The 27,430-nt window shown below is 45.9% G+C and overlaps 1 protein-coding gene across 1 annotated transcript; it reads right to left on the bottom strand.

The window, feature by feature from the left end:
* Positions 1 to 2,644: 2,644 nt before the first annotated feature.
* Positions 2,645 to 18,694, bottom strand: LOC146179216 (uncharacterized). The gene is made up of 6 exons (XM_084579849.1): positions 18,525 to 18,694; positions 17,578 to 17,604; positions 16,642 to 16,770; positions 14,589 to 14,807; positions 7,262 to 7,556; positions 2,645 to 3,146 (listed from the first exon to the last, which is right to left on the bottom strand). The coding sequence occupies exons 1-6, from the start codon at positions 18,619 to 18,621 to the stop codon at positions 2,771 to 2,773; spliced, it is 1,143 nt and encodes a 380-aa protein (XP_084435975.1). The 5' UTR covers positions 18,622 to 18,694; the 3' UTR covers positions 2,645 to 2,770.
* Positions 18,695 to 27,430: the final 8,736 nt, after the last annotated feature.

The raw sequence follows: 27,430 nt of genomic DNA, 5'->3' as shown, positions 1-27,430 counted from the left end.
ACTCTGGGAAATAGACGACGTCAGCTGCATCTTCGTTTCGGCACTTCTAGAGTCGCGCAACGCGTTCTGCTGTCTCTTGAGCGCGTCGTCTCTTTCTGACCTCGTTCTGTAAATGCCTGTCTTTAGCGCTCGCCATAAGGACTATATTCCCCCGAGGCGAATCCCGAGACGTCACCTCTACACTGCCCGCGGAGCATACTTCTGGCGGGAGCAAGAGGAAGCGGCGCCGACTGTGACGCCATCTGGCGGAGCTCGGCTAAGCGGTTGCTAGGCGCGGCTATTCAAGGTCATTCGTGCCCGCGGCCACGGCATACGCGACGAGCTGAAACCTGTCGAGATGTTGCTTTCGCAAAAAAACTTCATGGGAAACCAAATTACTAACTCTCCCGTAATTGACAGTACCTACGAGCATAATAAACTTACATAGGGCATTGATAGTCGGCTCCTTTAGTGGTGGGGTTTCAGATTTATTTGCTCTCCCGTAATCGAAAGTACTTGCCAAATGCGCTCCATCCCAGTCTCATTCTTCTTGTTATTTCCTTTTCATGGTCCGGATCTGCGGTTAATACTTGTCCTAAGTAAACATATTCGCCTACTAGTTCCAGTGCTTCACTACCTAACGTAAACTGCTGTTCCTTCCCGAGGCTGTTGAGCATTACCTTAGTCTTCTGCATATTGATTTTCAAGCCTGCCTTTCTATTTTTTTCTGTCTAGGTCATCAATCATTATTTGCAGTTCATCTCCTGAGCTTCTTAGCAAGGCAATGTCATCAGCAAATCGCAGATTACTGAGGTATCCTCCCTCTACCCTTATCCCTAACTGCTCCCATTCCAAGCCTCTGAATACTTCCTCTAAGCAAACTGTGAATAGTACTGGGGGGATCGTGTCTCCTGGGATGGGATGGGAGACCATCGGCCTGCAGTGGGTATAGTCAGGCTGATGATGATGATGAATCGACAGTACATATAAGCATCATATGTTTACACAGGGCATCGATTTTACAGCTCCTTCAGCGCTGGGGTTTCGGCTTTTTTGCTATTCTCAATTGTAGTCCTTTTACTACGGGTGTTAACTTGCCGGGACATCAAAATTTACTGACTCTCGGGTCATTAACAGCACATATAAGCATGGTATGATTACAGAGGGCATTGATTGCATGACCTTGTGCTTTGTGGTTGTAATTCTCATTTCTATACCGCGAAAAAAAAAGTGAAGCATAAGAGAGCAAACTCTTCGCGTGAAATCTCGTTCGCGTTTAATACCAGAATTATGTGTACTATACCCGAATGAAGGCTCTCGGTTTTATTTCGACGTCACGTCACAGTCGCTATAAAAAGGAGTGAAAGCACTTTATGGTTAAAAACATGTGCATAGAATAGTATAAATATGCTTAAAACAGTTATGTGAATCACCTATACGGGGCCCTTATAGACATCTGTATTACAAACTATACAGCATACAAGGTTTCTGACCTGGAAAACTACTTTCTTCGGTATAAGATTAGCAGCCTTACAATGCGTCACAATCACAGGTAAACATGCTAATTAGTAGCCTGGTTGCTATTATTGAATAGTAACCTTGGTGAAAAATAATCTCATTATATATATTTTAGAGGTTCGTAGCGCATCTTAAGTTATATCACATTAGTTCTTGGAATATCGGAAATGCCTCTCTCGTCGGCACTAAAGCAAGGCGAGTTTTGGGGCCTCACACGGGCGAAACCGCAAAAATTTAACGGGAGCACTTAAGTCACCTTACGTGCAGCAAGATAAAAGCATTTTGACCGCCCTGCTGCGACCCCAAAAACACCGCCAATTCCTTGAGAGAAATAGAGAGAGAGAGAGAGAAGGAGAGTCTCTCTAAGAGACAGAGTGAGTGTCTCTACCCTCTCTGTAGAGAGGAAGTGGGAGGGAAAGGAGGAAAGGGGAGAGAGGGGCATTCTTTATTATCACTGATTATCACTACTCACCACTAGCTATAACTGTCGGTCACTATATAAAAGGGCCCCACCGATATCGCAAAGGAATCTCGCAGACACATCTTGCCCACGGTTCCTAAGATACCACCCATGAGCCGTTAAGGCTTTCGTCAATCCATCGGCCGCAGAAAGCGCTGGCCACGCCTACGAGTGCGCGTCGCACAGCCGCAAGAGTATCCCGCACTGTCCTATCGCAGCGCCACGGTGGGAGAGGTTAGCGTCAAGAAGGTCGGTGGGAATAAAATGACACGCTCAGTTATATTCTGGCCGAAGTCTAGAAAGTAAAAGTCAAGGCACGACGGCTTCTTGTGCACATGGCGCCATGTGCCTGAAGTCCACCGAGTTCTAGCGTTAGCAGGAAACTTCGGCTATTAATACTGTGCAAGAATTCGGAGTAGAAATGATGCTTGTCTTCATCTATCAGTGACTTGTCTTCATCTATCAGCGACCTCTGGCAAGGTAAGCAGTGTTAAAGAAACAGGTAGTTTAATATATGGAATTTCCAAAAAACAGCAAATGGTCTGCATAATGGTCCTCACAGACATCATTTTCCATATATTCAGTGTCTAACGGGGTTAAAATAAAAAAAAATAACAAAGCTCTTATATCAGACAACGAAATTTAGACCCTTATTGTAATTTCCTAATATTCATATAGAGCGCGCCATTTTTATTTACCAAAGGGAAACAATAACAAACATTAGTGTCCTCGTTGGAGTGTACACAACACACTATTGAGGCAGTATGGCCTTGGGTAGAGAAGGGCGAACGATGAAGGATAGCAAATCGCTGCTCAGGCAGCAACAATCGCTCCTGCCCTCCTCTTGTTCATGGAGATACTGCTAAGGTCACTGAACAAGGCTTTGTTTTGCGAGCGCGCAAGTTCGGCCATGGTGGCCAGGAGAGGCGCCACGGAACCGCACCTTCCGCGTAAGTCGTCGGCCTGCACCTCGTGCACGGCCACGCAGAAGGCGTCTTCGGTCAGCTGAGCGACCGCTCGCGCCTTTTCGCTCAGCGTGGCATTGTCGTCGTACGAGTAGCTGAACTTGTTGCCCTTGCGGTCGCACACGTGCACGAGAAGAGAGCGGCTGTCAGCGTTCCTCTGAGGTCGCTGGTCCGCCTGGCAGGCTTGCATGGCTTGGCAGAGGGTCGAGTACTCGATTACCTGACTGCGTATGACATAATTGCATGCATCTGTGTTACAGCAGTATTGTAGCGTAGTCCCCGTGAAGATTTAAAAAAAAATTAAGAACGCTCACTAAACGGTGTAGTTTGAGCAGGTATAAGATGTCTCAGCTCCTGTACGGAACGAAAAGACTGAAGCATGAAGCTTACATGTGCGTATCCGCATCCGCACCAGGCATCTCCAAGGCGGAAAATTGTCGTCAATGCGATTTTCGGATTTCTTATTTGTTTAGATTGCCAGGGTACCCAAAAATATTCGAATCTGCCACGTAATTTATCTCCGATGATGGTTCTAGTCTGTCCTCGGGGGATGCGCTTCACGGTTTCCAAGTGCCCTGCAAGCACGTTAGATGCAACCTCCTTATTTCTGAAACGGTTCCGATGCTTATTCAAAAAATTCTTGTTTCTTGTTTGTTTGTTTGTTTTTTTTGCCAATTTTTATTTCAAAGATCATCTTAGTTGCCTCGGTATGGTCTGTGGGGAATTTGTTTGACAACAAAGCGGACATTAGGTACATGCATGTATGGAGCTTGATGATTAGCTAATTATTTAGCTAAATCACTATTCAAATTTTGGGCAATCCACTGATGTGCCCAACGATGCGGAATCGAATCCCGGAATAAACACAGCGCGAAGAAACAGGACACAGGAAGAAGACACATACAAGACGGGACTGGCGCTGTCCCGTCTTGTATGTCTTATTTCGAGATAGTTATGAACCAACTAGCCCAGACCAAGATTCTAATTGAACGAATCCCGGAAGCAGCGGCCGATGTTTGATGGAGGCGAAAAGCAAGGCGCCCGTGTACTGCATGCGCGAAGTCAGTTCCCGTTAAAGAACCCCAGGTAGTCGAAATTTTCGGAGCTCTCCTCTTCATCTGCTCCTTCAAAGCAACACACGACGATTCGCAAGAAAAAATAAATATGGATGCAACTGTGCGTCAGGTGGGAGCGGCTAATGAGAGGGCTCCTACAAATGGGCACTTTTACGTGAAGAAATGGGGCTGCTAAGAACGCACGACATCGCCCTCGTAGTGAGTGATCGGTACTGAAGATCATAAGAAGCAATTTTTAGAAAGACTTTATAAAGCATAGGCAGAGAGTTTTAAAATTTGACCAATGCTGATAATGACTGCATCTAGGAGTTTGTTACATTTGATTATTACGACAAACATGTTTGAGAGTTAATTTAACTTATTTTGGCAATAATATCACTAATAGCGACGTTATATTATAAATCAAACTGTTTCTAAATCTAATAATTTTTTCTTTGCAATATGTTTACGTGTTCGCTGCACACAAGGCCGGCGATATCCAGACCTTGTCTTTACAAAACGAAGGGAGTTTCTGAGCTTTTTTGCACGGCCTGGTAGCAAGATTTAGTAGAAACGGATTTGAGGTTTCACCTGTGTTTATTTCACGCAATGCTAAATGCGAGTCGAGAGCAGCCATCAACACTCAGAGCGTGATAGAATCCACCACGCTCGCTGGTTGCATTTGATGATTACCACTGCAAACTCAGCATGCATCCCAAGCGCACCTTAGTATATGTCATACGTACAGTCTTTTTCAAAAGTGTAGAGCCCAAGGGGTCAACTTCTGAGCCACTTTGTGTGGGTTGTAATGCATTTCCAAAGTTCCAAATCTCTTAGTGGTAAGAATAATTTTTGCCCTACCCTCTCCAATAGGAAGGACCTCTACTAATGCAAAATTAGCGTCACTACACGGCTCAGAAGTAGACCCCCCGGGCTCTACACTTTTGACAAAGGCTGTACCAAATCACGTTCTCTAGGTGCCCTTCTAGCACTCTTGGTAACGACGAACCTTCACGATCTATGCGTTTGCATACACGCCTAACGCGCAGAGAACCCCAGTAACGGAAAGCTTATTTTCTTGAATTCCCTCCATTTTGCGCTGTTCAAATCATCACCATATTTAAGGGTACCGTCGAGCGTTGCCAGTCCCAATTATTACTACTACTACACTAACTTCAAGAAGAACAGCAACAACGCCAGACGGACTTTCGCGTAATGAGGATAGTAGTTCTATTTCAATAACAAACAATTACCCCATATAATGTAAAACATCACTTAAACAGCATAAATATTTTAAGAAATAATTTGGCAAACTGAAAGTTCGCTTAGCTGAAATAGGTGCGTGGAAGCTTGCTTCCATTAGCTCTAAAAAATATCAGGTATTCAAATCATATCTCAGCCCATCTGTTTACACTACGCCGATTCGCAAGCGAACACTGCAGTAACTTTTAGCAGCTCTTTTCAACTTAAGATACAAAACACTGGACAAAATGTGTCATGAAATTATGGTGGAATTAAACAGATCTTGCCTCATACAACACAGACCGAGCACTAAAATATCAAAAAAGAGGCTATGTAATTTTAATTTGACATTAAAAATCGCGTAAAAACGACTGAGGCGCTATCTTGCCTAAAGCCTGACACTCAGGCTGGCATTATGTTTCTAAAAAAACAAAACAAAAAAAAGAATTCCTATTACTATTGCAGTAGCACCCCACGTGACATCTCAGCAAAATATCGCGAATTTTCACAAGTGCACGCTACTCTTTTTTGTTCTAGGAGTGCTTGCCATACTTCAATATATTTTGCGCTCTCTCCAGTGCGTCCTTAATTAAAAACTACCCCTTCTTTCGCATCGCGAGAGGCACGCTTTCTGCTTTTGTCACTAGATGGCGCCACAGCGTTTTAATGTCATTGTGTGGACTTCTTCTTTCTTTCTTTCTTTTTCCCTATATCTAGGCTAGGACACATTCGTTGTGACCGCCCGATACGAAGGGAGTAGCCCCATAACGTTCACCATCATTCTGTGGATGAAGCAATGATAGTGCCCACTAAAATTTTCGTCGGCGAGGCATACGCTATTCTGCCGCAACAGCCTTCAGTGGAAACTGAAAAGGACGCTACTCTACGCTAAAAAAACGTTTTCGGTACGTCTGTTTTGTCGATCACCAAAGTCATCGCGATCGCTGCCCATTGTTCCGAGCACCGAGCTACATAAAAACGGGTACATACACTGACCTAAAAATTATAGGTAAAAACTTTCCGGGTTTCTACCAATACGGCTAGGTAATCAAGTATGTTGGGCAGCAACCTTTCCATTGCGGCGAAAAAAAAATTCGATGCCTATATTGCAATGTACTGCCCTTAATGCCGCAGCGGAACTGAGCTTAATCCCTACCCGGCACAACAGTGTAATGGACAGCAAATGCCTTCATTTTCTCCATGCAGGTCATTGCTTCAGCAGATATGGTCAAACAGCAAGCCTACGTACGCCTTTCTTGGAGCTAAAGGGCCTAGTAGGGCTGATGCTCTGGCTCTGGCTGACGATGACTGTGGAACCAATTAAGCGTGCAAAGCCAGCTGTGGATTCGGCCGTAGTCAAGAACGGGTCGTTTTGGTAGCGATTGCGATGTTTTGGGGACAGCGATTGCTGCGTGCCTGTTTCCCCATCACCAGTGTCTTGCTCAATTCTCGTATTATTTTTCACGCGTGATCTGCGAAGAAGAGGAGGAGGGGAGTGGGGTCACTCGATAAGCTCTGACACCACTGAGTATGGGTCCTGCTGTCGCCTTATAAGACATAAAGCTCAGAAGAAAGCAATACATCACATCGCCGCCCTCCGGAAGCCGAGCCATTTCTGCTCAGTGGAGGCCATTAAACAGCTTCAAAGCGGCTGCTTAATGACCTCCATTGAGCGGCCATGGCCAAGATCTCTTGAAGCTGTTTCTTTTCTTCCCCCAGGTTGACTGAAGTCGTCCCGTGGTAAAACCTACCCTTCACGTGCCACGACACACCGAGTAAATCTCGGTTTATTTTCCATCATTTACATTCGAAATTGCGGCGGGCCGCACTCTCCTAAAATATTCGTTTCTCATGGCAACCACCGGTGGACCTGTGCTTTTCGTCACGTGATAATGACCATGTCGAGCACGAAAGCTGCAGTCACTGCCCAGCAACCGTTTAGCGGTTGACGCTGCAAAAGTAGCTGTAGCAGGAGAGTCGGCGGTGGCATAATGCAAAGTTTTAACCGTCGACAACCAGCAGCCACCTCTGCACTCGCTTACCGCGAGTCCAGTCGAAGCCCCACGAAGCTGAGGCTGTAGCAGAGATTGGTGATCTCGGCATCCCCAGCCGTGGCTTGCGCATTCCGCAGTTGCAGAACCTTCTTCAGCAGTTCCACCATGCGTATTGGAGCGCCCTGTGGCGTTGGCGCGGAGGAATTGTAGTTGTTGACGAACGTGGTGCTCGGCATTTGGTCCGCACCGCTCGAGGGCGCGTGCATCTGGTACACGTTTGCCAGCACGTTGGGCTTCACCTGTATTCCGTAAGGACCACTGCGCAAGATGACAGAGTCTGGTCCTGCGCATATTGACCGTCCAGAAAAGCAGGAAAAATTTCGCTGTTATTATAAAGGAAGGTGCACGGGAAATAAGCTATGTCCATCTTATTCTCTTCAAAAGACCATACAACTTGTCGCGGGTACACGAGTCAAGTGTTTAGCACTGTTCACGTCGGTTTACCGAAATGGTGCGTACTTGTTCGGCGCTGGTGGGTTAGAGATTTTTTAGTGTTGCGAATAAAAAAGCAAATTCCCTTCACATTATCCTGGGGAAGAATTTCAGGTCCATCTGAGGTGTCCGAGGTTGTCAATATCAAGTGCAATATTATTTAAGCTTTAGACATGTTGGCAAGTGTTCACAGGCGGTACAGGCAACTTAGGTCTTATCGATCACGGTATTTAGTAAGTCAGTTTCTCTTTTAAGCACTGAGTTTCCAGCAAGTGTTCCAATGCCAAAGAACTGAGAACCGGCAACAACGCGAAATGCTTACTCGATGTCGACGAGCTGCGGAATAACAGCCAAATCTATCAATGGCGCAGGATCGTGGTCTTATTCCCGAGCAACGGTGTCATTTGCTGCCTCTTCCCAGTGTACCACAATGCCCACGGATAGCTCTGCAACATCGCTGCTCCGCTATATGGTCAAACAGTTGTCCAAACTGACGTCCGTGATACTGCAAGGCTTGAAGTACCCGAAAATGGCGAATACCTGTCGTCCTGGTGTGCTACAGTGGAACTGTAGAGGCAAATTTCCAGGAAGGTTTGCGAGCTCAAGACCCGACTACGAATTAACAGGATCCGGGTATGGGCTATGTTACTACAGGAAACAAACGCCTTACCATCAATTCCGGGCTTCAGTCGCTACGTGTCTCCTTCCATGACCGACCGTCGCGTGCAGAATCCTGCTCCCCCGGGAAAGGCGACAGTTTATGTTGACACGCGGTTTCCTCATGTACGCCTTTCTCTCGAAACTTGGTGCACATTACATCAAGAGGTAGTAGCAGTTGCTGTGAAATTTCCGAAAGGAACCGTTGTGATTGTTTCATATTACGTCAGACCAGCCGGAGGCGCCACTTCCCGTATTAATTTTCGCTGGTTATTGAGTGTCCATCGGCAATACCCGGGTGGCTGATTTTGGTCGGAGGCGACTTCCAACGCCCCTCACACGGATTGGGGGTATCCCACTTCAACCCCTCGTGGTAGGTGTGTGTGGGACGCCTTCACTGATTACCTGTTTGTTGTGGTCAGTCACCCTGGGAAAGCAACACGGCCTGTGCGGCACATACGTAATGCTGCCTATGCTCTGGACTTGACTTGGAGGTCGGGCGCGGGAGCTTCCTCGTGGCACGTGCAGCCAGACTGCTGGGGAAGTTTTCACCACCCTATCATTATCGGTCTCAATCCCTCATGCCTCCGCCCTATAGGCTCCCAAAGCATCGCTGGGCGGCGCTGCGGCTTCTGATGGGCAGCGCCATCTATGGCAGAAAAACACACACTGGGGCGCGGCCGGCTCGGCTCGCTAGGCTCGCTGCCTTCGCGGCGTGCGCCGCACGCTTTCTCTCGCACGAGCTCGCGCCCTCACGCGCCCCCGCAGGCGCATCGTGACATGCCGCCAGCATTCCGTCTTGACACTGGATAACCTGCCGCGTATATCCATGGAGGAAACGTAATTATAGAAAACTTTTATTCACGTCTGCACTGTATACAGCAGACGACAGACGGCGATGTTGTAAATATTGATTGTGAATGCGTTTCCCACGTTAGCGAAAACGTAGGAAGTGTATCTCAAGGTAAATCTGCTATGTAATTATATTGTAGTATATAATATGTTCAAAACCTGTGAAAAAATTACCAGGACTGTGAAATAAAGCGGCTCACTCGATCATCGTTTTGGCCTGTAGCATGAGATCTATAAACGGTTTTGTTTTTATTATTAAGAAGTTACTAAAGCAAATCTTGCAGTAGAAAAATAAGTTATAGTTCGAAGGAGGTGTTTCTTCAAAGGTACGAATGCTAGCAGTCTCAAAAGCACATGCCTGCTCCGCGCGCTGCACGCATAACCGGCTCGCTGGCTCGGAAGGCAGGTGAAATCCAAGCTTGTACTACAATCCTGCTTTATTTCGGTTCCTATTAAATGGTTGTGCTTCATTTATATTTGTTTTGCATTCACAAAACCTGTGACTCGAATAGGGTGCCGTGCGAGTGGTGTCAATCGAGCCATATAACTAGGATCGCTTTTGTATTGCACTTCCAACATATTTTCGTTATGAATAATAATAATGTTGATTCATTTATTGGACAATTTGCGGAAATATGTAAAAGCGTCTCAGCAAGGCATGTTTTCCATCCCCCCCCCCCCTCCCTACACTAAAAGAAAAAAAAAAGGCCTCGTTCCTAGATATTTTTTTGGTCCTAGGGCAGATTCACACATCATCGACGATCGCGGACGTGGCACCTGTTGATTTGGTTGCTTTCAGAGCACTCGCAAAGCAGGGAGAGCGCCCAGAAAACCGGCTAAGCAAGACACGCGCGGAGCGAAGAGCATGAAAATACTCCACCCCCTTCACTTTGTATGCACTGTGTTAAACCATTGTACTGTTTTGATGCCTCTCCAAGACGTCTTTGTCAACTGCCCACATTTCCGAGTTTATGGAGAAGGGGGAAATTGGCTCCTTTCGTTTCCACAAAGATTGCGAGTCTTCTCAGAATGCTGTCATGCAGTTGAAAAACAGGTGTTGTACTGGAAACGCTTCCAAAGGAATCTGCAAAGTTTCACACATGAGCCTCGTCTTTTGGCGCTTCGCCTACTATTGTGGCTACCCATGACACAATGCTACTAGTACCTCCGTTTCGCATCAGTGGAAGCGTTTTTGTATCGCCAAATAACCGCCAGGCGCAACTCGATCGCCGCACGTGCACAGGAAGCTAGCGGAGCGTCTGCTCCGGCGACGTACCATCGTTTCACATTTCGCCACCATGCCAGGAATGCGGCGCTGCCATCGCACGGCGAAACTTGAGCTTGGGTTCCCTATACGCCGCAAATGTTCTGTGATCAACCGGGTCAACTTTCGCTCATGCCTCGACAGTAAATCTTTAGATTCGTCGTCACTCCCTGTTGAGCACTTACAAAGTGCACTAAGTAGCGCTACGACTACTACCTGGATGGATGTTGGTCGACCGGTACCAGATCTCGGCCTGCTTATGTGGCCTGCCACCGTCAAGCTGGGCTGGCTGCAAGGAGAGACCCTACTTCGGCGCAGGCACGTATACGACTGCATTATCTTACTGTTATGACTCGGAGACATGAACGTGACCTCACGCGACTTAGTGGCATGCATGCTGTGAAAAATGTTCGGCTAAATCCTCGAATGCCTCACTCTAGCGAACATTTCGTGTCGTGCAGTGGAATATGGTCTCCGTTCTACTGACGCAGCAACAACTGCATGCTTTGCATATAATTTGTCGCTGGGTGATTTCACCAAATAAGCACGAAAAATTTCCCAAAGTATGATGGACTGCCTCCTTCAGCTGCTAAATTTAATTTGGCAGGTATTCCTGAAGGTGCATACAAACTACCATCTGTATAGGCACAGCTGGAATTGCGAGTCCCTTTTCTATGCCTGAGCTACTGTCTGCAATTGATGAGGTGAAACGAAAAACAGTGCCCGGCTCGGTCAAAATTCAGTATGAGGTTTACAGGAACCTGAGTGCCGTTGCACTCCCTCAACTACTAGACACTATAAACAATGTATGGCTACATGGTGTCGTACCCGAGAGCTGGAAATCCGCTGTCGTGATCCCTATTCCCAAACAAGGAAAGCCTCAAACAGACCTCGCCAACTTGTGACCAATCTCCTTAACACCAACGCTCTGCAAACTTGCAGAGAAAATGCTGGCTACCCGACTTTCTTGGTGGATGGAACAGCACGGTTTTTATCACCCCGCTCAAATTCGATTTCGTCCATACATAGGTGCAGAAGACGGGTTGGCAGCATTGGCATCAGCAGTTCTGTCATCTACCCGCAGCCGGAATGTGCGTACCATATTAGCAATGGACGTTGAAAAGCATACAACATCAGTAATGCTAAATCGTGAACGCCATTGACATGCTCCATCTCCCTCTGAAAGCACGCAGTTTTGTCGCATCATTTTTGAACGGAAGAACATTTGCAAAACGCCTCCGTGGTGACGCAATTGGTTCATTCGTTTCGCCATGTGGCGTGCCCCAGGGATCAATATTGTCACTGACGTTGTTTAATATTGCTTTCATCCCACTGGCATGGCGCTTGCATGGCATCCCTGAAATCAAGTTTTTGCAATACGTTGATGACGTAACGATATGGAGCAATCATCAAGATGTACTCACTCAGGAGGCTGCCCTTCAGTCAGCTTTAGATATTAGCTCTGATTACGCTTCCTCCATTGACCTTCAGCTTTCCGTATGTAAAACTACATACACGTCTGTCGGCAACCGCTGAGGACGCCGTGAACTTACTGCATATCCGATCCGTCTCTGTTTATCGGGCATCCCACTACAGGGAAGTCCGAGCGTAAGACTTCTGGGCTTAATGATTCACCAATGAGTATCAGCGGCTGCTTGGCTTTCTGAGGCAAAAAAAAAGCAAGCTATTCAGACTGCGCTTTATTAGAATTGCTCCTAAAACGGGTGGCGCTGGCTAGTCTGTTGCACGCCAGTTGCTGAGGGTGGTTCTGCAGCCACGTATTGTTTATCAAGCCCAGTTTCAGCATCTTACAAGAGCAGAATGGTATCGCCTTGAAGCCGTGAACCGAGAAGCTATGAGAAACATTGCATGCCTTCCACAAATTACTCCGGTCGTAGCATTACAAGAGAATACGCAGCTCAACAGCATCGATGAGCTGGTGCAGCAGCGCCGTGATGCTCGCAGTCTTAAGGCCTCCTTATCACATTACACGCAGGCACTGAGGGCATATGCAATTTCACATTTTATTCTTCAACCACCTGCGCCAGTTCTTCCTCCCTGGAAGTTGGTACAGTTAGGCGACAACATGCCAACTGATAACCGTTGACCAACGTCTGGCAACTCGGCATCGTCCATTCGCCAGAGATTTGAAAAACAAGATGCTGACCTGCCTCAAGGATCCATTGCAGTGTACGTGGATGTAAGTATACAAGGCTGTGAAGCAAAAACAGCAATCTACTGTTCGTGGAGACCTAGCCTGAATCAGACCTCTACGTTTCAACTTTCTGAACTACTTACATCTTTCTGCGCTGAGCTCGAGGCAGTACAGGAGGCACTTTGCTCCGTGGCCACCATTACTATGCTCCCTACGGCCACCGTTGTCATCTGCCCTGACGCACTTCAAGCGGTACGTTTGCTCCGACGTGTCAGCCGTTGGAATATGTCAAGACATTCACCAGCTTGCGGCGCGCATCCCGTAGCCAGTACGTATCGAGTGGGTCCCACGGGACCTTCTGGGACTGGGACTGGTAGGTCACCGCTGTTTAGCCACGGCGGGGGCTAGCCTGCCACCGGATTTGTAACTGTTGTAAGCCGTCATTACACCCGCCACCGCTTCGGTGGTGGACGACGGCTGTTGCAACGTGTGTCTTTCTTACTCTTTTCTTCTCTACTTTCCTTTCTGTCCGCACGAGGCAACTGAGGTGACTCGGCTACAGAGTCAGTAGAAGGCCCGTTCATTTTCCTTCCTTTCCGCCGAGCCAAGTAAGTGGCTCAAATAATGTTTTACCACCACCACCATCCCCAAATGATCGAAATTACTACGTAGCCCTCCAATACGGTACGTCTTTCTCTCTTCCCACTTTCACTCCCACCTTCCTCCCTTCCGTTACGGGGCGGGTCGGGTGTCCATGGAACAAGTGTGACAGATACCGCGTCTTTCCTTTCCTGTGAACTAATTATAATTATTATTCCACGTTACCCGACGCTTGCGCATCGCTACAGTAACAAACTGAAACGCGTAGTTCTTAAACGTAGCCGCAATCAACTGTGCCGCAAACGTGGCGAATGAAAAAGAAAAAGCTCACGTGGGCGTTCACGTCTTAGTTGTCTTACTCGATGAAGAAAAGCGCATTTTCGGTGTTACTTAATCTGAGCATATGAAATATGCACGCAATACTCCTATAACATTCACCGAAAGGAAGGAATGCATTGGACTCCGAACGACGTCAGCCAGTTAATTTGGACCTCGATACACATATTTTATGCGAAGCATATTAACGTAGGTTTCGGGCCTTCGCGCGACGCCCGGCGGTGGCCACCATTGACCCTGAAGTGGGGTCACGTGACATGACGTCACGTGACGACGTCACACCGGCTGCAGATGGGGCCTCATATCGCGCCGTCGGTCGCCTCCCGGCGGTGGCCACCATTGACCTTGAAGTGAGATCACACGTCACATCGGCTGCAGATGTGGCCTCATATCGCGCCGTCGGACGTCGCCCGGCGGAGGCCTCCACGCTTCGGTTCCCGCCGTCGCGCGCGACGCGGCGGCGGCGCCACCATCGCTGCATCCCGTGATATGTGACGTCACGTCAGGGATGAAGCGGCGCGCCAGCGTCTTTGCGCCGGACGTGTATGCGTAAGTGACGTGCAAACCAAGAGTCATGCATTTACGGACCATAAGAGTGTGTTTGTCGGGCTGCAAAGAGTAAAGTACGACGAATAACCTAAAACCACGTCTCCGTTACTTAGCCCCATCCACACTGAGGCAGCTGCTTAACATGCTTCGCATCCACTGGGCTTAACCTTGATAAGCCTCCAATTTTATTTTTATTTCGACCTTGCAAAGAATGCGTCCATTGGTGTTCTGTATTTGTGTCGAGAAGCAGGAATTCACCATCACACATACCGTTTAGCTACTACTGCCTTCATTTGAACCTAAGCTATGCCGCCCAACACATTTTTCCGCTGATGAAAGGAACTAGCTAGAACTTGGCATAGCTTTCCTTAAAATATCTCTGCACTCCAGCAGGACAGTAAATATTAAAGCTTATGCTGTCCGTGACTGGGAACCTTATTCCCGTGCTAATTAAGACTGTCACAACTCGCCTTTAGACTCGACCAACTTGTCAATAAGGTCGAAGCACGCCTTCGTGGTGGCGGAGCTCTCGTTTCCGCCCAGGTAGAACTCGAAGCCCTTCAGCCCGAGGGTCTCAATGAGCTTCTCTAAATCGTCCACTCGGTTCCGCGGGCACTTGTCAGCGTCTTCAGTGAGGTAGACGTGCGATCGACTGAGGGCGCCCTTGAAGAACTCATCTCGGCTTCTCTCTGCGTCAGTGGGACAAATGCGTTCGTCATACAAGGAAGAACTTGTCCTTTTTCGGGCGAATCATTCTTCATTGTTCATGAACCATCCCGACAATACGCGCAGAAAAGTAGCACTGAGACTGCATGGCGTGATACACGTGGTGGCTAGACTCAAGTGGACACCACACAGAAACTAAGCAATGACGCTATGAATCACCCATGTGGTTAAGGACATATTTCAGTTGAATGAAAACGCGAAAGCGGTGCTCTGCTAGGACATATCGGAGCGCATTGGATAACCCATAGTATTGGACTAATAGGTATGGATAGCACCCCCCCCCCTTAGCATTGAAAGCGTAGAAGCCAGGTGGCAGCAACACTGCACTGGACAAGCGCTGCTGGCAACCGTTCAACTTTGTCATCGCGTTGCTTTCCCTCTCTGCTTTCAATATTTGGAACGCTAAACACCCTGACGCGCGGGAATTACAGCCCTGCATATAACGCTTCTGACTAGATGTTGTAGTTAAACTCAAACCATATAACGCCCCACTCCCCTCCCCCCACCGGTCACGGCTGAGGGCATACTCTGATTTTATAGTAAATAAAATGTTGAACCAACAAGTTATGTATTGGCTTAAGGAAGTTGCCCAGCAGCATACAGACATCCACTGACAACATAACTTACCATGGCGTTCATTTTCTTGCAAAGAACACTTGCGGCATCCAATACTGCGTCTAACATGTGGTGTATGTCGGTGCTCAGGCGGGACCTTTTCTTTGCCTACTTGGAACGATAAACGCCGCAGCGCGGGACGTACCACAAGGCACAAGGCACATGTGTCAGAGACTAACATTTACATACGGGCTTGTCTGCGCGCGCCTTATGACTGCGAGGCTTCGAGATGGTCATATATCAGTCACAGCGCCAAGGGTGATCGCTTTCTATAAATACTAAAAAGAGATATAGTAGCTTATAATGGCCAGCCAAAAAGCTGTTGCAGATGAAAGCAAGTTCTCGGTATTTGGAAGAGGTTGACTAACATAGACAGATCTGCCCCCATGCCCACATCAGAAATTTAGCGGCGGCTGAAGTGAAGCCTCCAGCCCAAACGGAGATCCTCCAACAGCAAACGAACCGATCGCATCAAGGATGGCATAAAAACCGCGCAAAGAAAACACAATGATATATAACAACCGCACAAAACTGACATAATGCCTTCCTTGCACCGATTAGTATCGGTTCATTTGGAGTTGAATTGCTTTCTCACGTTCCCGCCTACTTTAAGGTAGGATTAAATGTGTCTCTTTTCATGGCTTTCATGCATACCATCTACGTTGCGACTGTTATTGTTACGTTTGCAATTGCTTTGTATGCTAATATTTCCACCGGCTTACTTTATGACTATTAACAGATTACACGCGTCTGATCCATATAAACCAAATCAGCTTTCAAACATTAGTTGTGGTTTAGCTTTGATTAACCCTAGTCGAGTTGCGATAGCAACGACGGAAGCTTCTTTTGCCTGCTACATTTTCCCCTATCACGCCCTATCAGAGTAAGGTGCTACATTATTGGGGACACTTAAGCTCATCCTTTAAGGGTATGACTCGAGAACGTAATACCAGTCCACATATAAAGCCTTGCTTCAACCTAGCCGTATGGACGTGTCTGCGTGTCGTACAGGTACCGAGCATGCAAACGGTTCTGGCAGGCATAAATGGCAAACATAAAGGTGACGTGGTTATTATTATCAACTTGGATAATCTGGCTAGACAGAGGATCTTGCATTTACATCTCAAAAACATCGGGATGCTGTGAACCCGACGTGTGAGCGCCCGCATGCAACCAGCTCACCGCGTTCTTGTTCTTCTCCAGAGAGAGTGAGGATGAGGTGCGAGCAGAACTTGGTGGCGGCTGAGACCGTGTCTGCCCACAGGTCTTTACTGCTCATGCGGCAGATAAGGAATGGCCTCTCCGCTTGCACTGCACAATCCACGCCGATGTACATCAACTCATATATGCAGTATAGTAACACTTATTCTCTTTTACAATACTAATTTCCATTGCAAACTGACGTAAAGTTGCCACACCTCGCCCATGTAAAAAACTTCAACCGATAACTGCACACGTTTTTAACAAATATTTAGATTATTTTAAGTTATTATTCTTAAAGTAGACTAAGCTGATGTTGAATGGTTTTACTATAATATTACTCGCAGCAGCGCAGCAGCGTAGCAGTACTGTCAAAACCTAGTACTTGAACTTCGGTCATCGAGGTCCTTCAGCGGAGAGTATATTCGTTTAAATATCAGAGAGCGCGATGTATCTCCCACTTGTCTAGCAGGAAGAGATGCACGTAATTTTACAGCGCTTTTCAAGGACCTTCACGCATTTCAGCAAAAAGTGCTATCGAATTGTACGATCTATGCTGTTTTTGCGAAACTCGAAGTCAATCCGTATGGTTATGGAGACAAAATCGTCTGGCAAGTATCTCTTGGCTATCGATCTCACACACGCATAGAACTTATTGTAACTCCGAGAAAATCCTACGGGGTACACCATCGGCAAGGGTTTGTTTCTCGACCTTACTGCAATAACAGTTTTTGTCCTCTGCTTCCAGCCACGTAGACTCTAAACTATAGTATCTTCTATTGAAGAAGTATTCAAACCAATAATAAAGTTGGAGCTCTAACGTCTTGCCTTCTTGCCCATTGTGCCGGTGGCTTCGCTAACCGTTTGTGACGAGGCAATTTTATTTACTGCAAGAGTTCACGCTTGCGCAATACTAACCTAAAGTGCCATTTTCGTCTCGCAGACCTGTAAGGAAGAAAATCAGAGGATTCATTGCGCTGTGCATGCATTCCACAAAAGAAACAAAACAAAAAAATTACAGGGTTTCAACGCTGCTGAACCTAATGTGGAGCGAGAGCTTTGGCTATGGGCGACAGAGCGTTGTGCACCAAAGTTCACTGGCGTTCTATGCAGAACTCACTTTCATGTCCTGCGCATGTGATTCCGGCAGGCATTTTACTGCTCCACTCGGTAAGCTCTCCGCAGAACTTACCGTGCAGTGCGCAAACTACCCTTCTCCTTCTCTCTATGGCAAGCGCCACGTACCTGACTAATCACTGGGTGACCCAAAAACGGTTTGCGCAAGCGCAGTGCGGCTGCATAACGAGGCATGTCATGTCACGAGCTGGCACAGCGGTGGAGGCCAGCGTGCCGCAGCTGGTTGCCATGGATACGGAGCAAGTGCTGTTGTGTCCTAAGACAAGCACGGCGAAACTTTCTACTAGCCTAGTGTAGTGTTCGCTACAAAATCGTTCAGTTCCTCGCATCCAACTCTAGATTCTCAGTTCAGGAGGAAGATGCATAAGGAAGATGCCCACATAGAAAGAAAGTATAGCCTTTTCTATATCTCGTTTTACGCACCCTAATGGAATACGAATATTTTCTTTACATCAAGGAGGGGGCTACAAACCTATTTCTAAGCGAGGGGAGTCATTTGGCTCTACAGAAGAGCCTACTTGAGCTAACCAACAAGGCTGAATATTCACAGCGCGCTGTAAACGATCTCTGTCAATTTCCAACAGCCAAGAGGGCATTTTGACTGGCAAATAGATGTAAAATATTCTCTTAGGGTAACGCCAGTACATACAAGAATATGAAAGGTTCTCCTTCGTGTTTTTAAAGCTATCGCCGCAGTTTTCTTTTTTTTTTTTCTTTTTCACACTCACGGCTCACGAAGAAGATTAGTGCAAGGCCGAGGAAGCCCATCACAACGGGGATGATGCACACGAACAGGATATAGCTTCCGGTCCCACGGAAGTCCATTGCGTCGACGTGGGGTCTGCGGAGTCGCGCAAGCACGAGAGAGCAATAACAAAGAACACACCAACAATAGACGACAAATATTTAAAACTTGCTTGCCCCTTCTTACTGTGCAATTTTACGCGATAACATATACAGTAGAAAAACCGTCGCCGTGACAAAAAAGTGTCGTAAAAGAAAGCACGCGACCTCGTATCAATATTTCGATGCAACCGTTTTTTGCACAGCATTCGTCATATGTGGCCTACCATTTCGATTTCCATTAAGCATCCATTTGGTGCTCAGGCTGGAGTCTAGTTTGCGGGAGGGATTCGAAACGACGACATATCTACCAAAAATTGCACGCCATTCATTATGAGTTGGTGTCTGCCGAGAACTGGGACAAATATAGTGCTTCTCCTTTCCTCGAAAACCAAGCCAATTAAACCCGTTTAACACTTTGCCAAACAGTGTGCCGGTCTCAACGACAGTAATTCGTGGGGTGAAAAGGCGGTGGTCAATGTGCTATCGCGTACACTTTTAAAGCGACGGTTTGGCGCTCTCCTAATTGTTAATCTTTTTTTTTTTTGCTCTTTATCTCTCTCCTTGTAAGTATTCATCAAGAAAACATGTACATTTGATATCGACTGAAGAACAGGGCAATATTAATATTCTTATATTTTGTAGAAGCCCTCTCTTTAAAAAAGAAAGTATTGACAGGATTTATGCTTTTGTTTCAAAAGAGTTCATATCTCTCGTCAGTCTTTTGGGCTCAAAAGGGTCATAAATGTTCTCAACTTCACCCCTTGAATTTTTACAATCTCTTGTTATTTATCAACACAAAACACGAGCCAGAAATATGTCGCAATGTCTTATTGTCCATGTTCGTTCGGCGTACTGTTTCCACTCGCAGTTTAGTGAATTGGACTGTTCTTGTACTGCGTGATATGACGTTTCCCCTAATTTGATTACAGTGATACTATTTATCTCATTTATGAAGAGCATTCTCGATTATAAAATACCACTTTTTATTCTGTATTTGATGCTCCAGCAACCAGAGGCGGGGCTTGACTCCTGCATGACATTAAGGCTGCCAGATTCAAAACCCTCCTTAGGCGGTTTCGGATCCACCCAGTGCGTGTGGTGATTTTTCGTCTACTTTCCAATTAGCATCACGATTACAATAATATTTCACAAGACTGAAAGAATGCTATGCTTAACTAGCAGCCATTAGCTTCTGGTTCCATTCGTATGTATCTCGTAACGACCTCTCATTTCTCTGTAATGTTATACTGATTAGCCTATCGAAGGCCTTGAGACTGTCAACTTGATGTCTTATATCGTAGGAGAGCTGTCACATAGCTCCCTCCTTTTCATTTACATAACGTATCTACGTGACACTCGCGGTAACACGGGAAGTTCCACGTGCGCCGCTATGGATAAAGGTGGCACTGTGGTTTACTCTCAACGATAGGTTACGTACCATCAACATAAGCAACAAAAGCAGGAGATTGAACAGCCTTCGCCTAGTTCAGTTGGTGAACAGCATGGGCACGGTATTCGAAGGCGATGGCCTCGGATTCCACCGGCGACGTGTGGTGTACACCCCGCAGCAGCCATACGAATATACGGTGGAAAGCTACACAGCTTTCTCGGTAACTTTGTCATTGCAGGAAAATTCGTCCTGGTCCCGCGTTCTAACCCGGGACCGCCATATCTCCACGGCAGTCACTCTACTAACTGGCCTAAGCAGGAAGGCCAATAGATCAGATCTTATACCACCACTTCAATTTATTAATCAAGTCGCTCTCGCCCTACAATCTGATCAGCTGGCAGTACTTGCTACCTCAGTTGGTATAGCGACTGCCTCTAATAGGTGGAGGTGCCGGGTTCGAACCCAGGGCAAAAAAACAAGGACAGAAGAGGCAGACACAAACGACAAGATTGGTGCCAGTCATGCCGTCTGTGTCTTCCTCTTCTGTCCCTGTTTTCTGCGCTTCTACTTTTACCTCCGACTAGCCCACATCAAGATTTTGATCTAATCCAGAATCAGAATGAGTTTTTCTGTAACTAATAAGTTTCTGAGAAAGCCGTGTCATTTTCCTTTGTATACATATGGCTGCATTTTGGCGGTTTCTAATCAGTGGTTACATAATAATTCAATATCAACTGCACCATGGAAGTTCAATTATGCTTCAGACCAGGCATATTCTCATCATGTCCGAATATTTTTTTAACAGCCAGGTACTATTTAAAATGATCGATTATTAAAGACTCGGAATTTAGAAAACAGATCGAATACATATCGACAGAGTTATCGAAAATTGCAATTCCTTTGTGTCACCAGCGAGCACACAATCAGGAATCAGGAATGTTTATAAGTGCAGGGTTCAGTTTTCTTGAAATAATGTTGAAAGTTCAGCGCTTTTTCCTACCTCCTCTCGTTTTTTTTTCCCCCTGATTGTGTGCACGCTGGTGAATCTAATGGATCGCAACCAACTAGCCCGGCAGATTGTGTTACTCAAGAAAATTGCAAACATATTAAAACAAATATTTCCGGTATGCTCCTAAGTAAAGAGCATTTGTATTTCATTAACTGGGAACCTCGAGCCGGGACAAATATGTCTTCGCGTCGTTTCAGCGAAATGCAAATAAATAAAGCAATGCAAACCAGTTAGAGCATCCCTGGGATTCGCAATTGGCTTCCGTAATTCATGTTACTTTAGTTTTGTATGTCGTTACGCCTAAACGAAGCCAAAACGAAATTAAACGTCATACAATACTCAGAGACCAGCAGGTGAAAGTTGTAGTTTTGAACTAGGACATAAGACTGGAAGTGATGCCGCCGTGCAATTAACTGCCATGGCATGTGAAAATGCGAGAATTATAGTAACTGCCTATCTGGCATTAATCAGGGTTTTGCTTGGGCGCTCGTGAGATTCGAATGTCAATCGATTTCTTTAAGCTCCTCCACGTCTTCTTTAGATATAGTGTCATGGGACCTTGTCAGTCCAGGAAGTGTAATTGTCATTTGTGCATTTAATTGTTGGAACTTATATTGTGCAATTGGTTTGTTTATAAAGGATCACTTATATAACAACTTCCTTCTAATTCGCGTGAGGGACAGCAATAAACCGTTTCGTTCCTGCCGAGTGCACGTGATTTGTGAGCCGTTGCTTCACGTGACATTAGGCATTGGCGGAGTTGTAAATGTTAGAAATCAGCTGAGTCACGTGATTTCAAATGCCCTGCGTGTGTGGAGCGCACATCTTACCGTGAAGTTCTATCCACTGTAAAGGAAAACGAAAAAACGAGCGCTGCGTGGACTAAATCGTTTTCACTGATTCTTAGATAGAGAAAAAGTAGCAACGATGTAAGGTTGCATAGTTCATGATTAGTAACAGGGGTGTCGCCACGTCGGCGCTCGTAATGTTTTCATCTTGAAAATCAAACTAGCGCATTTCAAAACAAAGACACAGGAAGAGAACGACAACACAGCGCTGACTTCAACTGGTTTTTATTAAGGAGTGACACAATATATATGTGCGAAAAGTGGGCGTGAAAAAATTGATAACTGCTGAGTTTGCACTTGGCGTAAAACACCGAACGCAAAGCTAAAAGGCGCACGATAACAATATAGGTCGAAGCCAGGCAGAACGGCAGGGCTATGAAAAATAGAGAAGCGAAAAACGGGGAGGCCTGTAGGTAAAAACAGTTAAAGATGGCACGATCCGAAGATACATAAACTAAAATCGAAAAAAGGCCAAAAGGGGCATTAAGAGCGATAAAAGCCAAAGGGGCATTAAGAGCGATAAAAGAATTAAAAGGACAATTAACAGCATTACAAGGCCAAAAGGGCATTAAAAACGGAATACCTAAAACAACCAAGGCCAGGCCGCTAGAGGCTGAGGAGTGTACCCGGAATCTAAACATTAAAACTACTGTGGGTCTGGTTCAAATATTCCAACTCGCGTTTTGTCAGGGCTATTGAGGGCGTGCTAACACAATTTTGACCTAGCTTTAGAATGTGAGCGGCTTCTATGATTTCGCGTGTGAACTGATGTGCATTTCTCGCAATGACAGTGCATTTATGAAGGGATGGCTCACAGGGCTGAGAAGGACATTTTAGGCAGTGAACACTTAGGTTTCTTTTTGTAGTATTGTAAACACTGTTCTGCCTTGCTTTGACCTATATTGTTATCGTGCGCCTTTTAACTTTGCGTTCGGTGTTTTACGCCACGTGCAAACTCAGCAGTTATCAATTTTTTCACGCCCACTTTTCGTACATATATATTGTGTCACTCCTTAATAAAAACCAGTTGAAGTCAGCGCTGTGTTGTCGTTCTCTTCCTGTGTCTTTGTTTTGAAGTGCGCTAGCTTGATTTCCAAGATGATTTACCAACTAGCCCGTTCTTCCACCCTTGCATGTTGTCATCATTTGATGTCACAAGTTCTATGTGGCAGTCAAAGGAATATATAATATTCTTTGGCTCAGAATGATAACGGCCTTATTTTCCCCACAGTTTATCAAATATTTCTGCTAGTGAAGCTTTCTGGGCATTTACTGCGGGGAATAAAACTCCCGCTCGGAGCTCTGCGGTGGAAAAGCGGAAGCGACGCCGCAAATGCAGTGGCTATGGCACAAGCTACTGCTGTAAATGATGCTCGTAAATAATTTTAAATTTCGTCTAAACGTTAGCGGTGAGGTCCTAGCAAACGTAAATCTGCAGACTCAATAGAATTCCCAAAAATATGTACGCCAATTCGTACAACTGTCTAGAGGCTGCGTGGCAATATCCAGATTACTCACTGTTCTCGTTGCGACCTTGGGCGTCTGTAGTAAGGGGAAGGTGAGAAGATGGCGATAGTGCCACGTTAAAAAACGACACCACGCTATACCTAAAAATTACCACAAATTTCATGCACAAGTAATGCTTACCTTCTGTAAAAAGTGGAGGGAGATAAATCTCTCTTTATACTCAGCCCGAAACAACTGATTATAACGTACTTATTGCAACATGCATTCGGCAGAGTTCGCCCGTATGCTCTCCCGAAACGCTTAAAGTTACAGCACTTTGTGCAGTTCATCGGAGAAGCACTAGAACCACCCTTTGCGGAAAATCATTTTGGGGCGTGAAGAGAACAGCAACGCCATCTTCCTTTTTTGTGGTTGTTATGCACCGAGAGGTCAAGCACCATTAAATACTCGAGCCCAAGAAGCCCAGTGATCGTAAGGATAAACTAATTTTTGCTTCTAACGCAGCCATCCACCAAAAGGATTTGGCAGGAGGGAATTAGATAATACACGGGGGAACGTAAGACCGAGTTACACCATGAGACAGCACATCAAAGCGCGTTATTATTCTTCGTTCAGATAAATCAACCAGTGTTCCCTGTATAGCCGAGAAAGCAAATAAACAGTAGACCATTAATTTAAAGGTAGCAAGAAAATTGTATGCGTCAAAATCACATTCTACTCTAAAAAGTAGGGAGCAGTGCCCATCAGAGTTGCTCATTAAGTAGAGCGCCTTTTCCCGCGAGAGGCTAAATGAGTATATAAGGATATTCCTCGCTTAGGCTGCTTACGTGTTGCATTGCGGAATGGTGCTGACTTGTCTTCAACGACGATGCCTTCTGCGTGTGAGAACATATTAAAGGAAAAAATAATGAAGGGAAACGTTAATGCTAGCGCTCAGTGCTAGCTGTTCCGTTAACAGCTTGCATTTAGTTTTGCGCTTCCATCGAGCCTTCATTTGCGATTGCGCACTTTTTGTAATTGAGCGCGCGCAGACCAGGTTCCCCGGGTCTAGCGCTGTTTGGGCAACATTCTAGTAGCAGCTTGCACTTCCCCATTTCTGTGTCTGTAGTGCTGCAGAATTAAGCGCGGCTCTGAGACCCCGAATATAAGTTTGGTGTTAGGCTAACTCGCTGTTCCGCTTAATATTCCAATCAGGCTTCAGCGCTTTCCCGTCTACCGTTCAGGCTTCTGCACAGCTGCCTGACGTCACGCATTCGGGTCTGTGCGCTGTGTTTGGGCTCCGCTTGTTGCTCCTCTCACGTAAGCGCCAAGGCGTTGGACTTAGTCGCTGCTCAACATTAGCCTTTTTTTTCTCACTTTCCTGCACAGTTTTTCCTCACGTTACGCGTTACTTGCACTGACTCCCATCCACCGCCTTTCAGTCCTGATAACAGCGCCCTCCAACCACATTCGCACTCTTGAGAGCCTTGCGATGTAAGTGGCACTTGATCGCTTCTGTTGAATTATATCCTGTACCTGTGCCGCTTCGTCGCTCCCTGTTCCGGCGCCTATCTCTAATCCACAATCACTCATTACACCCTTCTGTACCTCCTGTGAAGCACGTGGTCCACATGTGGGCCCCTGTTCCACATGTGGGCCCCCTGTTCACAGGCTTTTCAGAGTGACCCCGCTGGATGCGAAGGACAGCGTGCTTTCTCAATACGGCTACCTCTGTAAATCAAGGTTGAACCGTTTTTGTGAAGTTGTATCAATCCGTGAAAATAGTGATTTCTGTTCGGCAGTCCATATGTTCCAGCTGCCTTAATTTGTGGTAGCAGTAGATGTTTCAATGCGTAGCCAATTAGGCATTATGGAACCAATAAAATGAAATATTCAATGTCACACCTGCAGCGTTCATACAAGTATACAGCCCGCGACGTTTGCGTCCTATCCCTATAATATCTCCTCGTCTCATCTTACCTCCCAAGCCTTAAACTTCAAGATGGGCCAGGGAGCCCTGATGAACAGCTTACATGAAAGAGAGCGGTGGATCGCGAAATACGTTCCGACATTCCTCTCATCGTCTGTCTTGACAGCAGGCGTATCCCGAAAGCGGTGCTGCAGTGCACTCTAACCGAGGCTGGAGTGGTATACACCAAGTTTGCTGCCGGCAGTACGTCCAGACCACAAGGCGAGATGTAGTATAATTAAGTCATAAGATGTATTTCGAGAATTTAGGTGAGTGTCGTAACCTCGCCATAACGATGCTTACTGGCTTCTCAATCTCATATATGCGGACAACGTGATCGGGTGTTGAACCAGTGAGCCTGTGTTGATGAGCAAGACATGAATTCCCCTTAATTTTGGAGAGTCTGGTGCTAAGGTTAAAGGACCTTGACAATCTTGAATGACACCTGCTCCAGTCCGGTGGTTCAGGTATTCTGTAAAGAAGTCGTTGCAACGAAGCACACGGCCACTCTGGTAATGAAACGATTTCTTTGCGCTCTTTCGTTAATCTCTACACTGAGTTTTCGGATGACTAAAATGACGCTTATTTTCCCCTCTTATCCAGTAGGAGACACGCAGCCACACAATACAGCTAAGTTCTGAGCCTTATCGAAGCACTGAAACGTAAAGCATTAAGACATGCACAGCAGAAAATTATTGCCTACCTTCAAGACACGCCCAGCGGACGGGGCAGACAGAGGAACACTACAATTGCGCTTAACATATTTCATTGCATTTCACTGGCACGTGCAATATATTTATGCATTCCCAGCACCTACGAATAAAGAAATGCAGAAACTACTTACCGTTGTGCTCCTTGCTGACTAATCGCGCAAGAGAAAACAGGAAAAAAGATAAAACGATCATGAAAATGATGTCGTTCACAGAAAAACTAGCATAAAGTTCACTGCCATTTATTTCATGTACTAAACGAATCTACTTAAGCACTTTATGTGTAATAGAACAGACAAAAGCTAAATACAAACATTTCTATACGTGCAGCAGTGTAGTGGTGTTGTGTACGCACATGCCGCATTATGGACAACAACTTGAGAGGACACTATGATTAGCAAAGCTTGCATTTTTTTTTTTCGTTTCATAAGCAATTATTAAAAAGCTAGAACCCTACACTACAGTACTGTTTTAAAAATAATCGAATACTGTTCTGCTGCGTCAGCTTATCGGTCATTTTTATGTCTTGTAACTGTGTTCTTGTGGCATTCAGACACTCCTTTATGACACCTTATAACGTTAAAGGGCAAGAGTTACTTTATTGCTGCAAGGGGGAAGTAGTAGATATGGTGCAAGTGCTGAAATATAATACGTCTTTGCATGCCTTTTGCTCGCGTCGACAGTTTTAAGGGTCGACAGACTTTAGATACTAGAGCCTAGCAAGATTTGCTTTTATTTCTTTTTTCATACTGAGGCTCAGCTAGAGAAAAAGTCATATATGTAACTTGCGAACCAACATGCAGAACATAATTTCTACGCACATTTTTCATGACTTGCGCAGCGAAGCATTAAGCTTCGTACTGAAGATTTAATGAGTTCTGTATTGAGGGAGAAAATATCCTCCCGCCCACCCATTCTCGAGCATATCAAGCAACAATACAATACCATCACGAAACCTAATGCGAGAAAGCTTCGGTAGCAGTTTTATATATTCTTGATTAGAAACTTGGGGGGCACTGAAGTTCCGCCAAAAAAACGTGCGACTCGACATCTTTAATGGCTGACTTCTGCTGTTCGCCTTCCAGATCCTCGTTGGCGTACACCACCTTGGCCTATTCTCTTAAGCACTAATATCTTACATCGTACCTTCACTATCTCACGCGTATGCATATTAATTAGCACACAAAAACGTACACTATATTATACCACTCTTTACTTAAGCCTCACGAAAGTGATTTCGATGGCTAGCTATAGTAACCTCACGAAAGCGCCTTTTATGGCTATCTAGAGTAACCTATAGATTTATGGTTCCCCCAGGGTTCGCTTTCCATCTCAGAGGAGCTACCTGAGTTGACAGTTCCTACCAGCCCTGTCATGACGTATGTGCTCTCGGGAAGTCACACACCCCGTAAACAA

The sequence above is a fragment of the Amblyomma maculatum genome, chromosome 9 (assembly GCF_055883805.1).
Source record: "Amblyomma maculatum isolate TAMU_Amacu chromosome 9, ASM5588380v1, whole genome shotgun sequence".
Taxonomy (NCBI): Eukaryota; Metazoa; Arthropoda; class Arachnida; order Ixodida; family Ixodidae; genus Amblyomma; species Amblyomma maculatum.
Note: the sequence above shows the minus strand (reverse complement) of the source record. Positions and strands in the feature narration are given on the sequence as shown.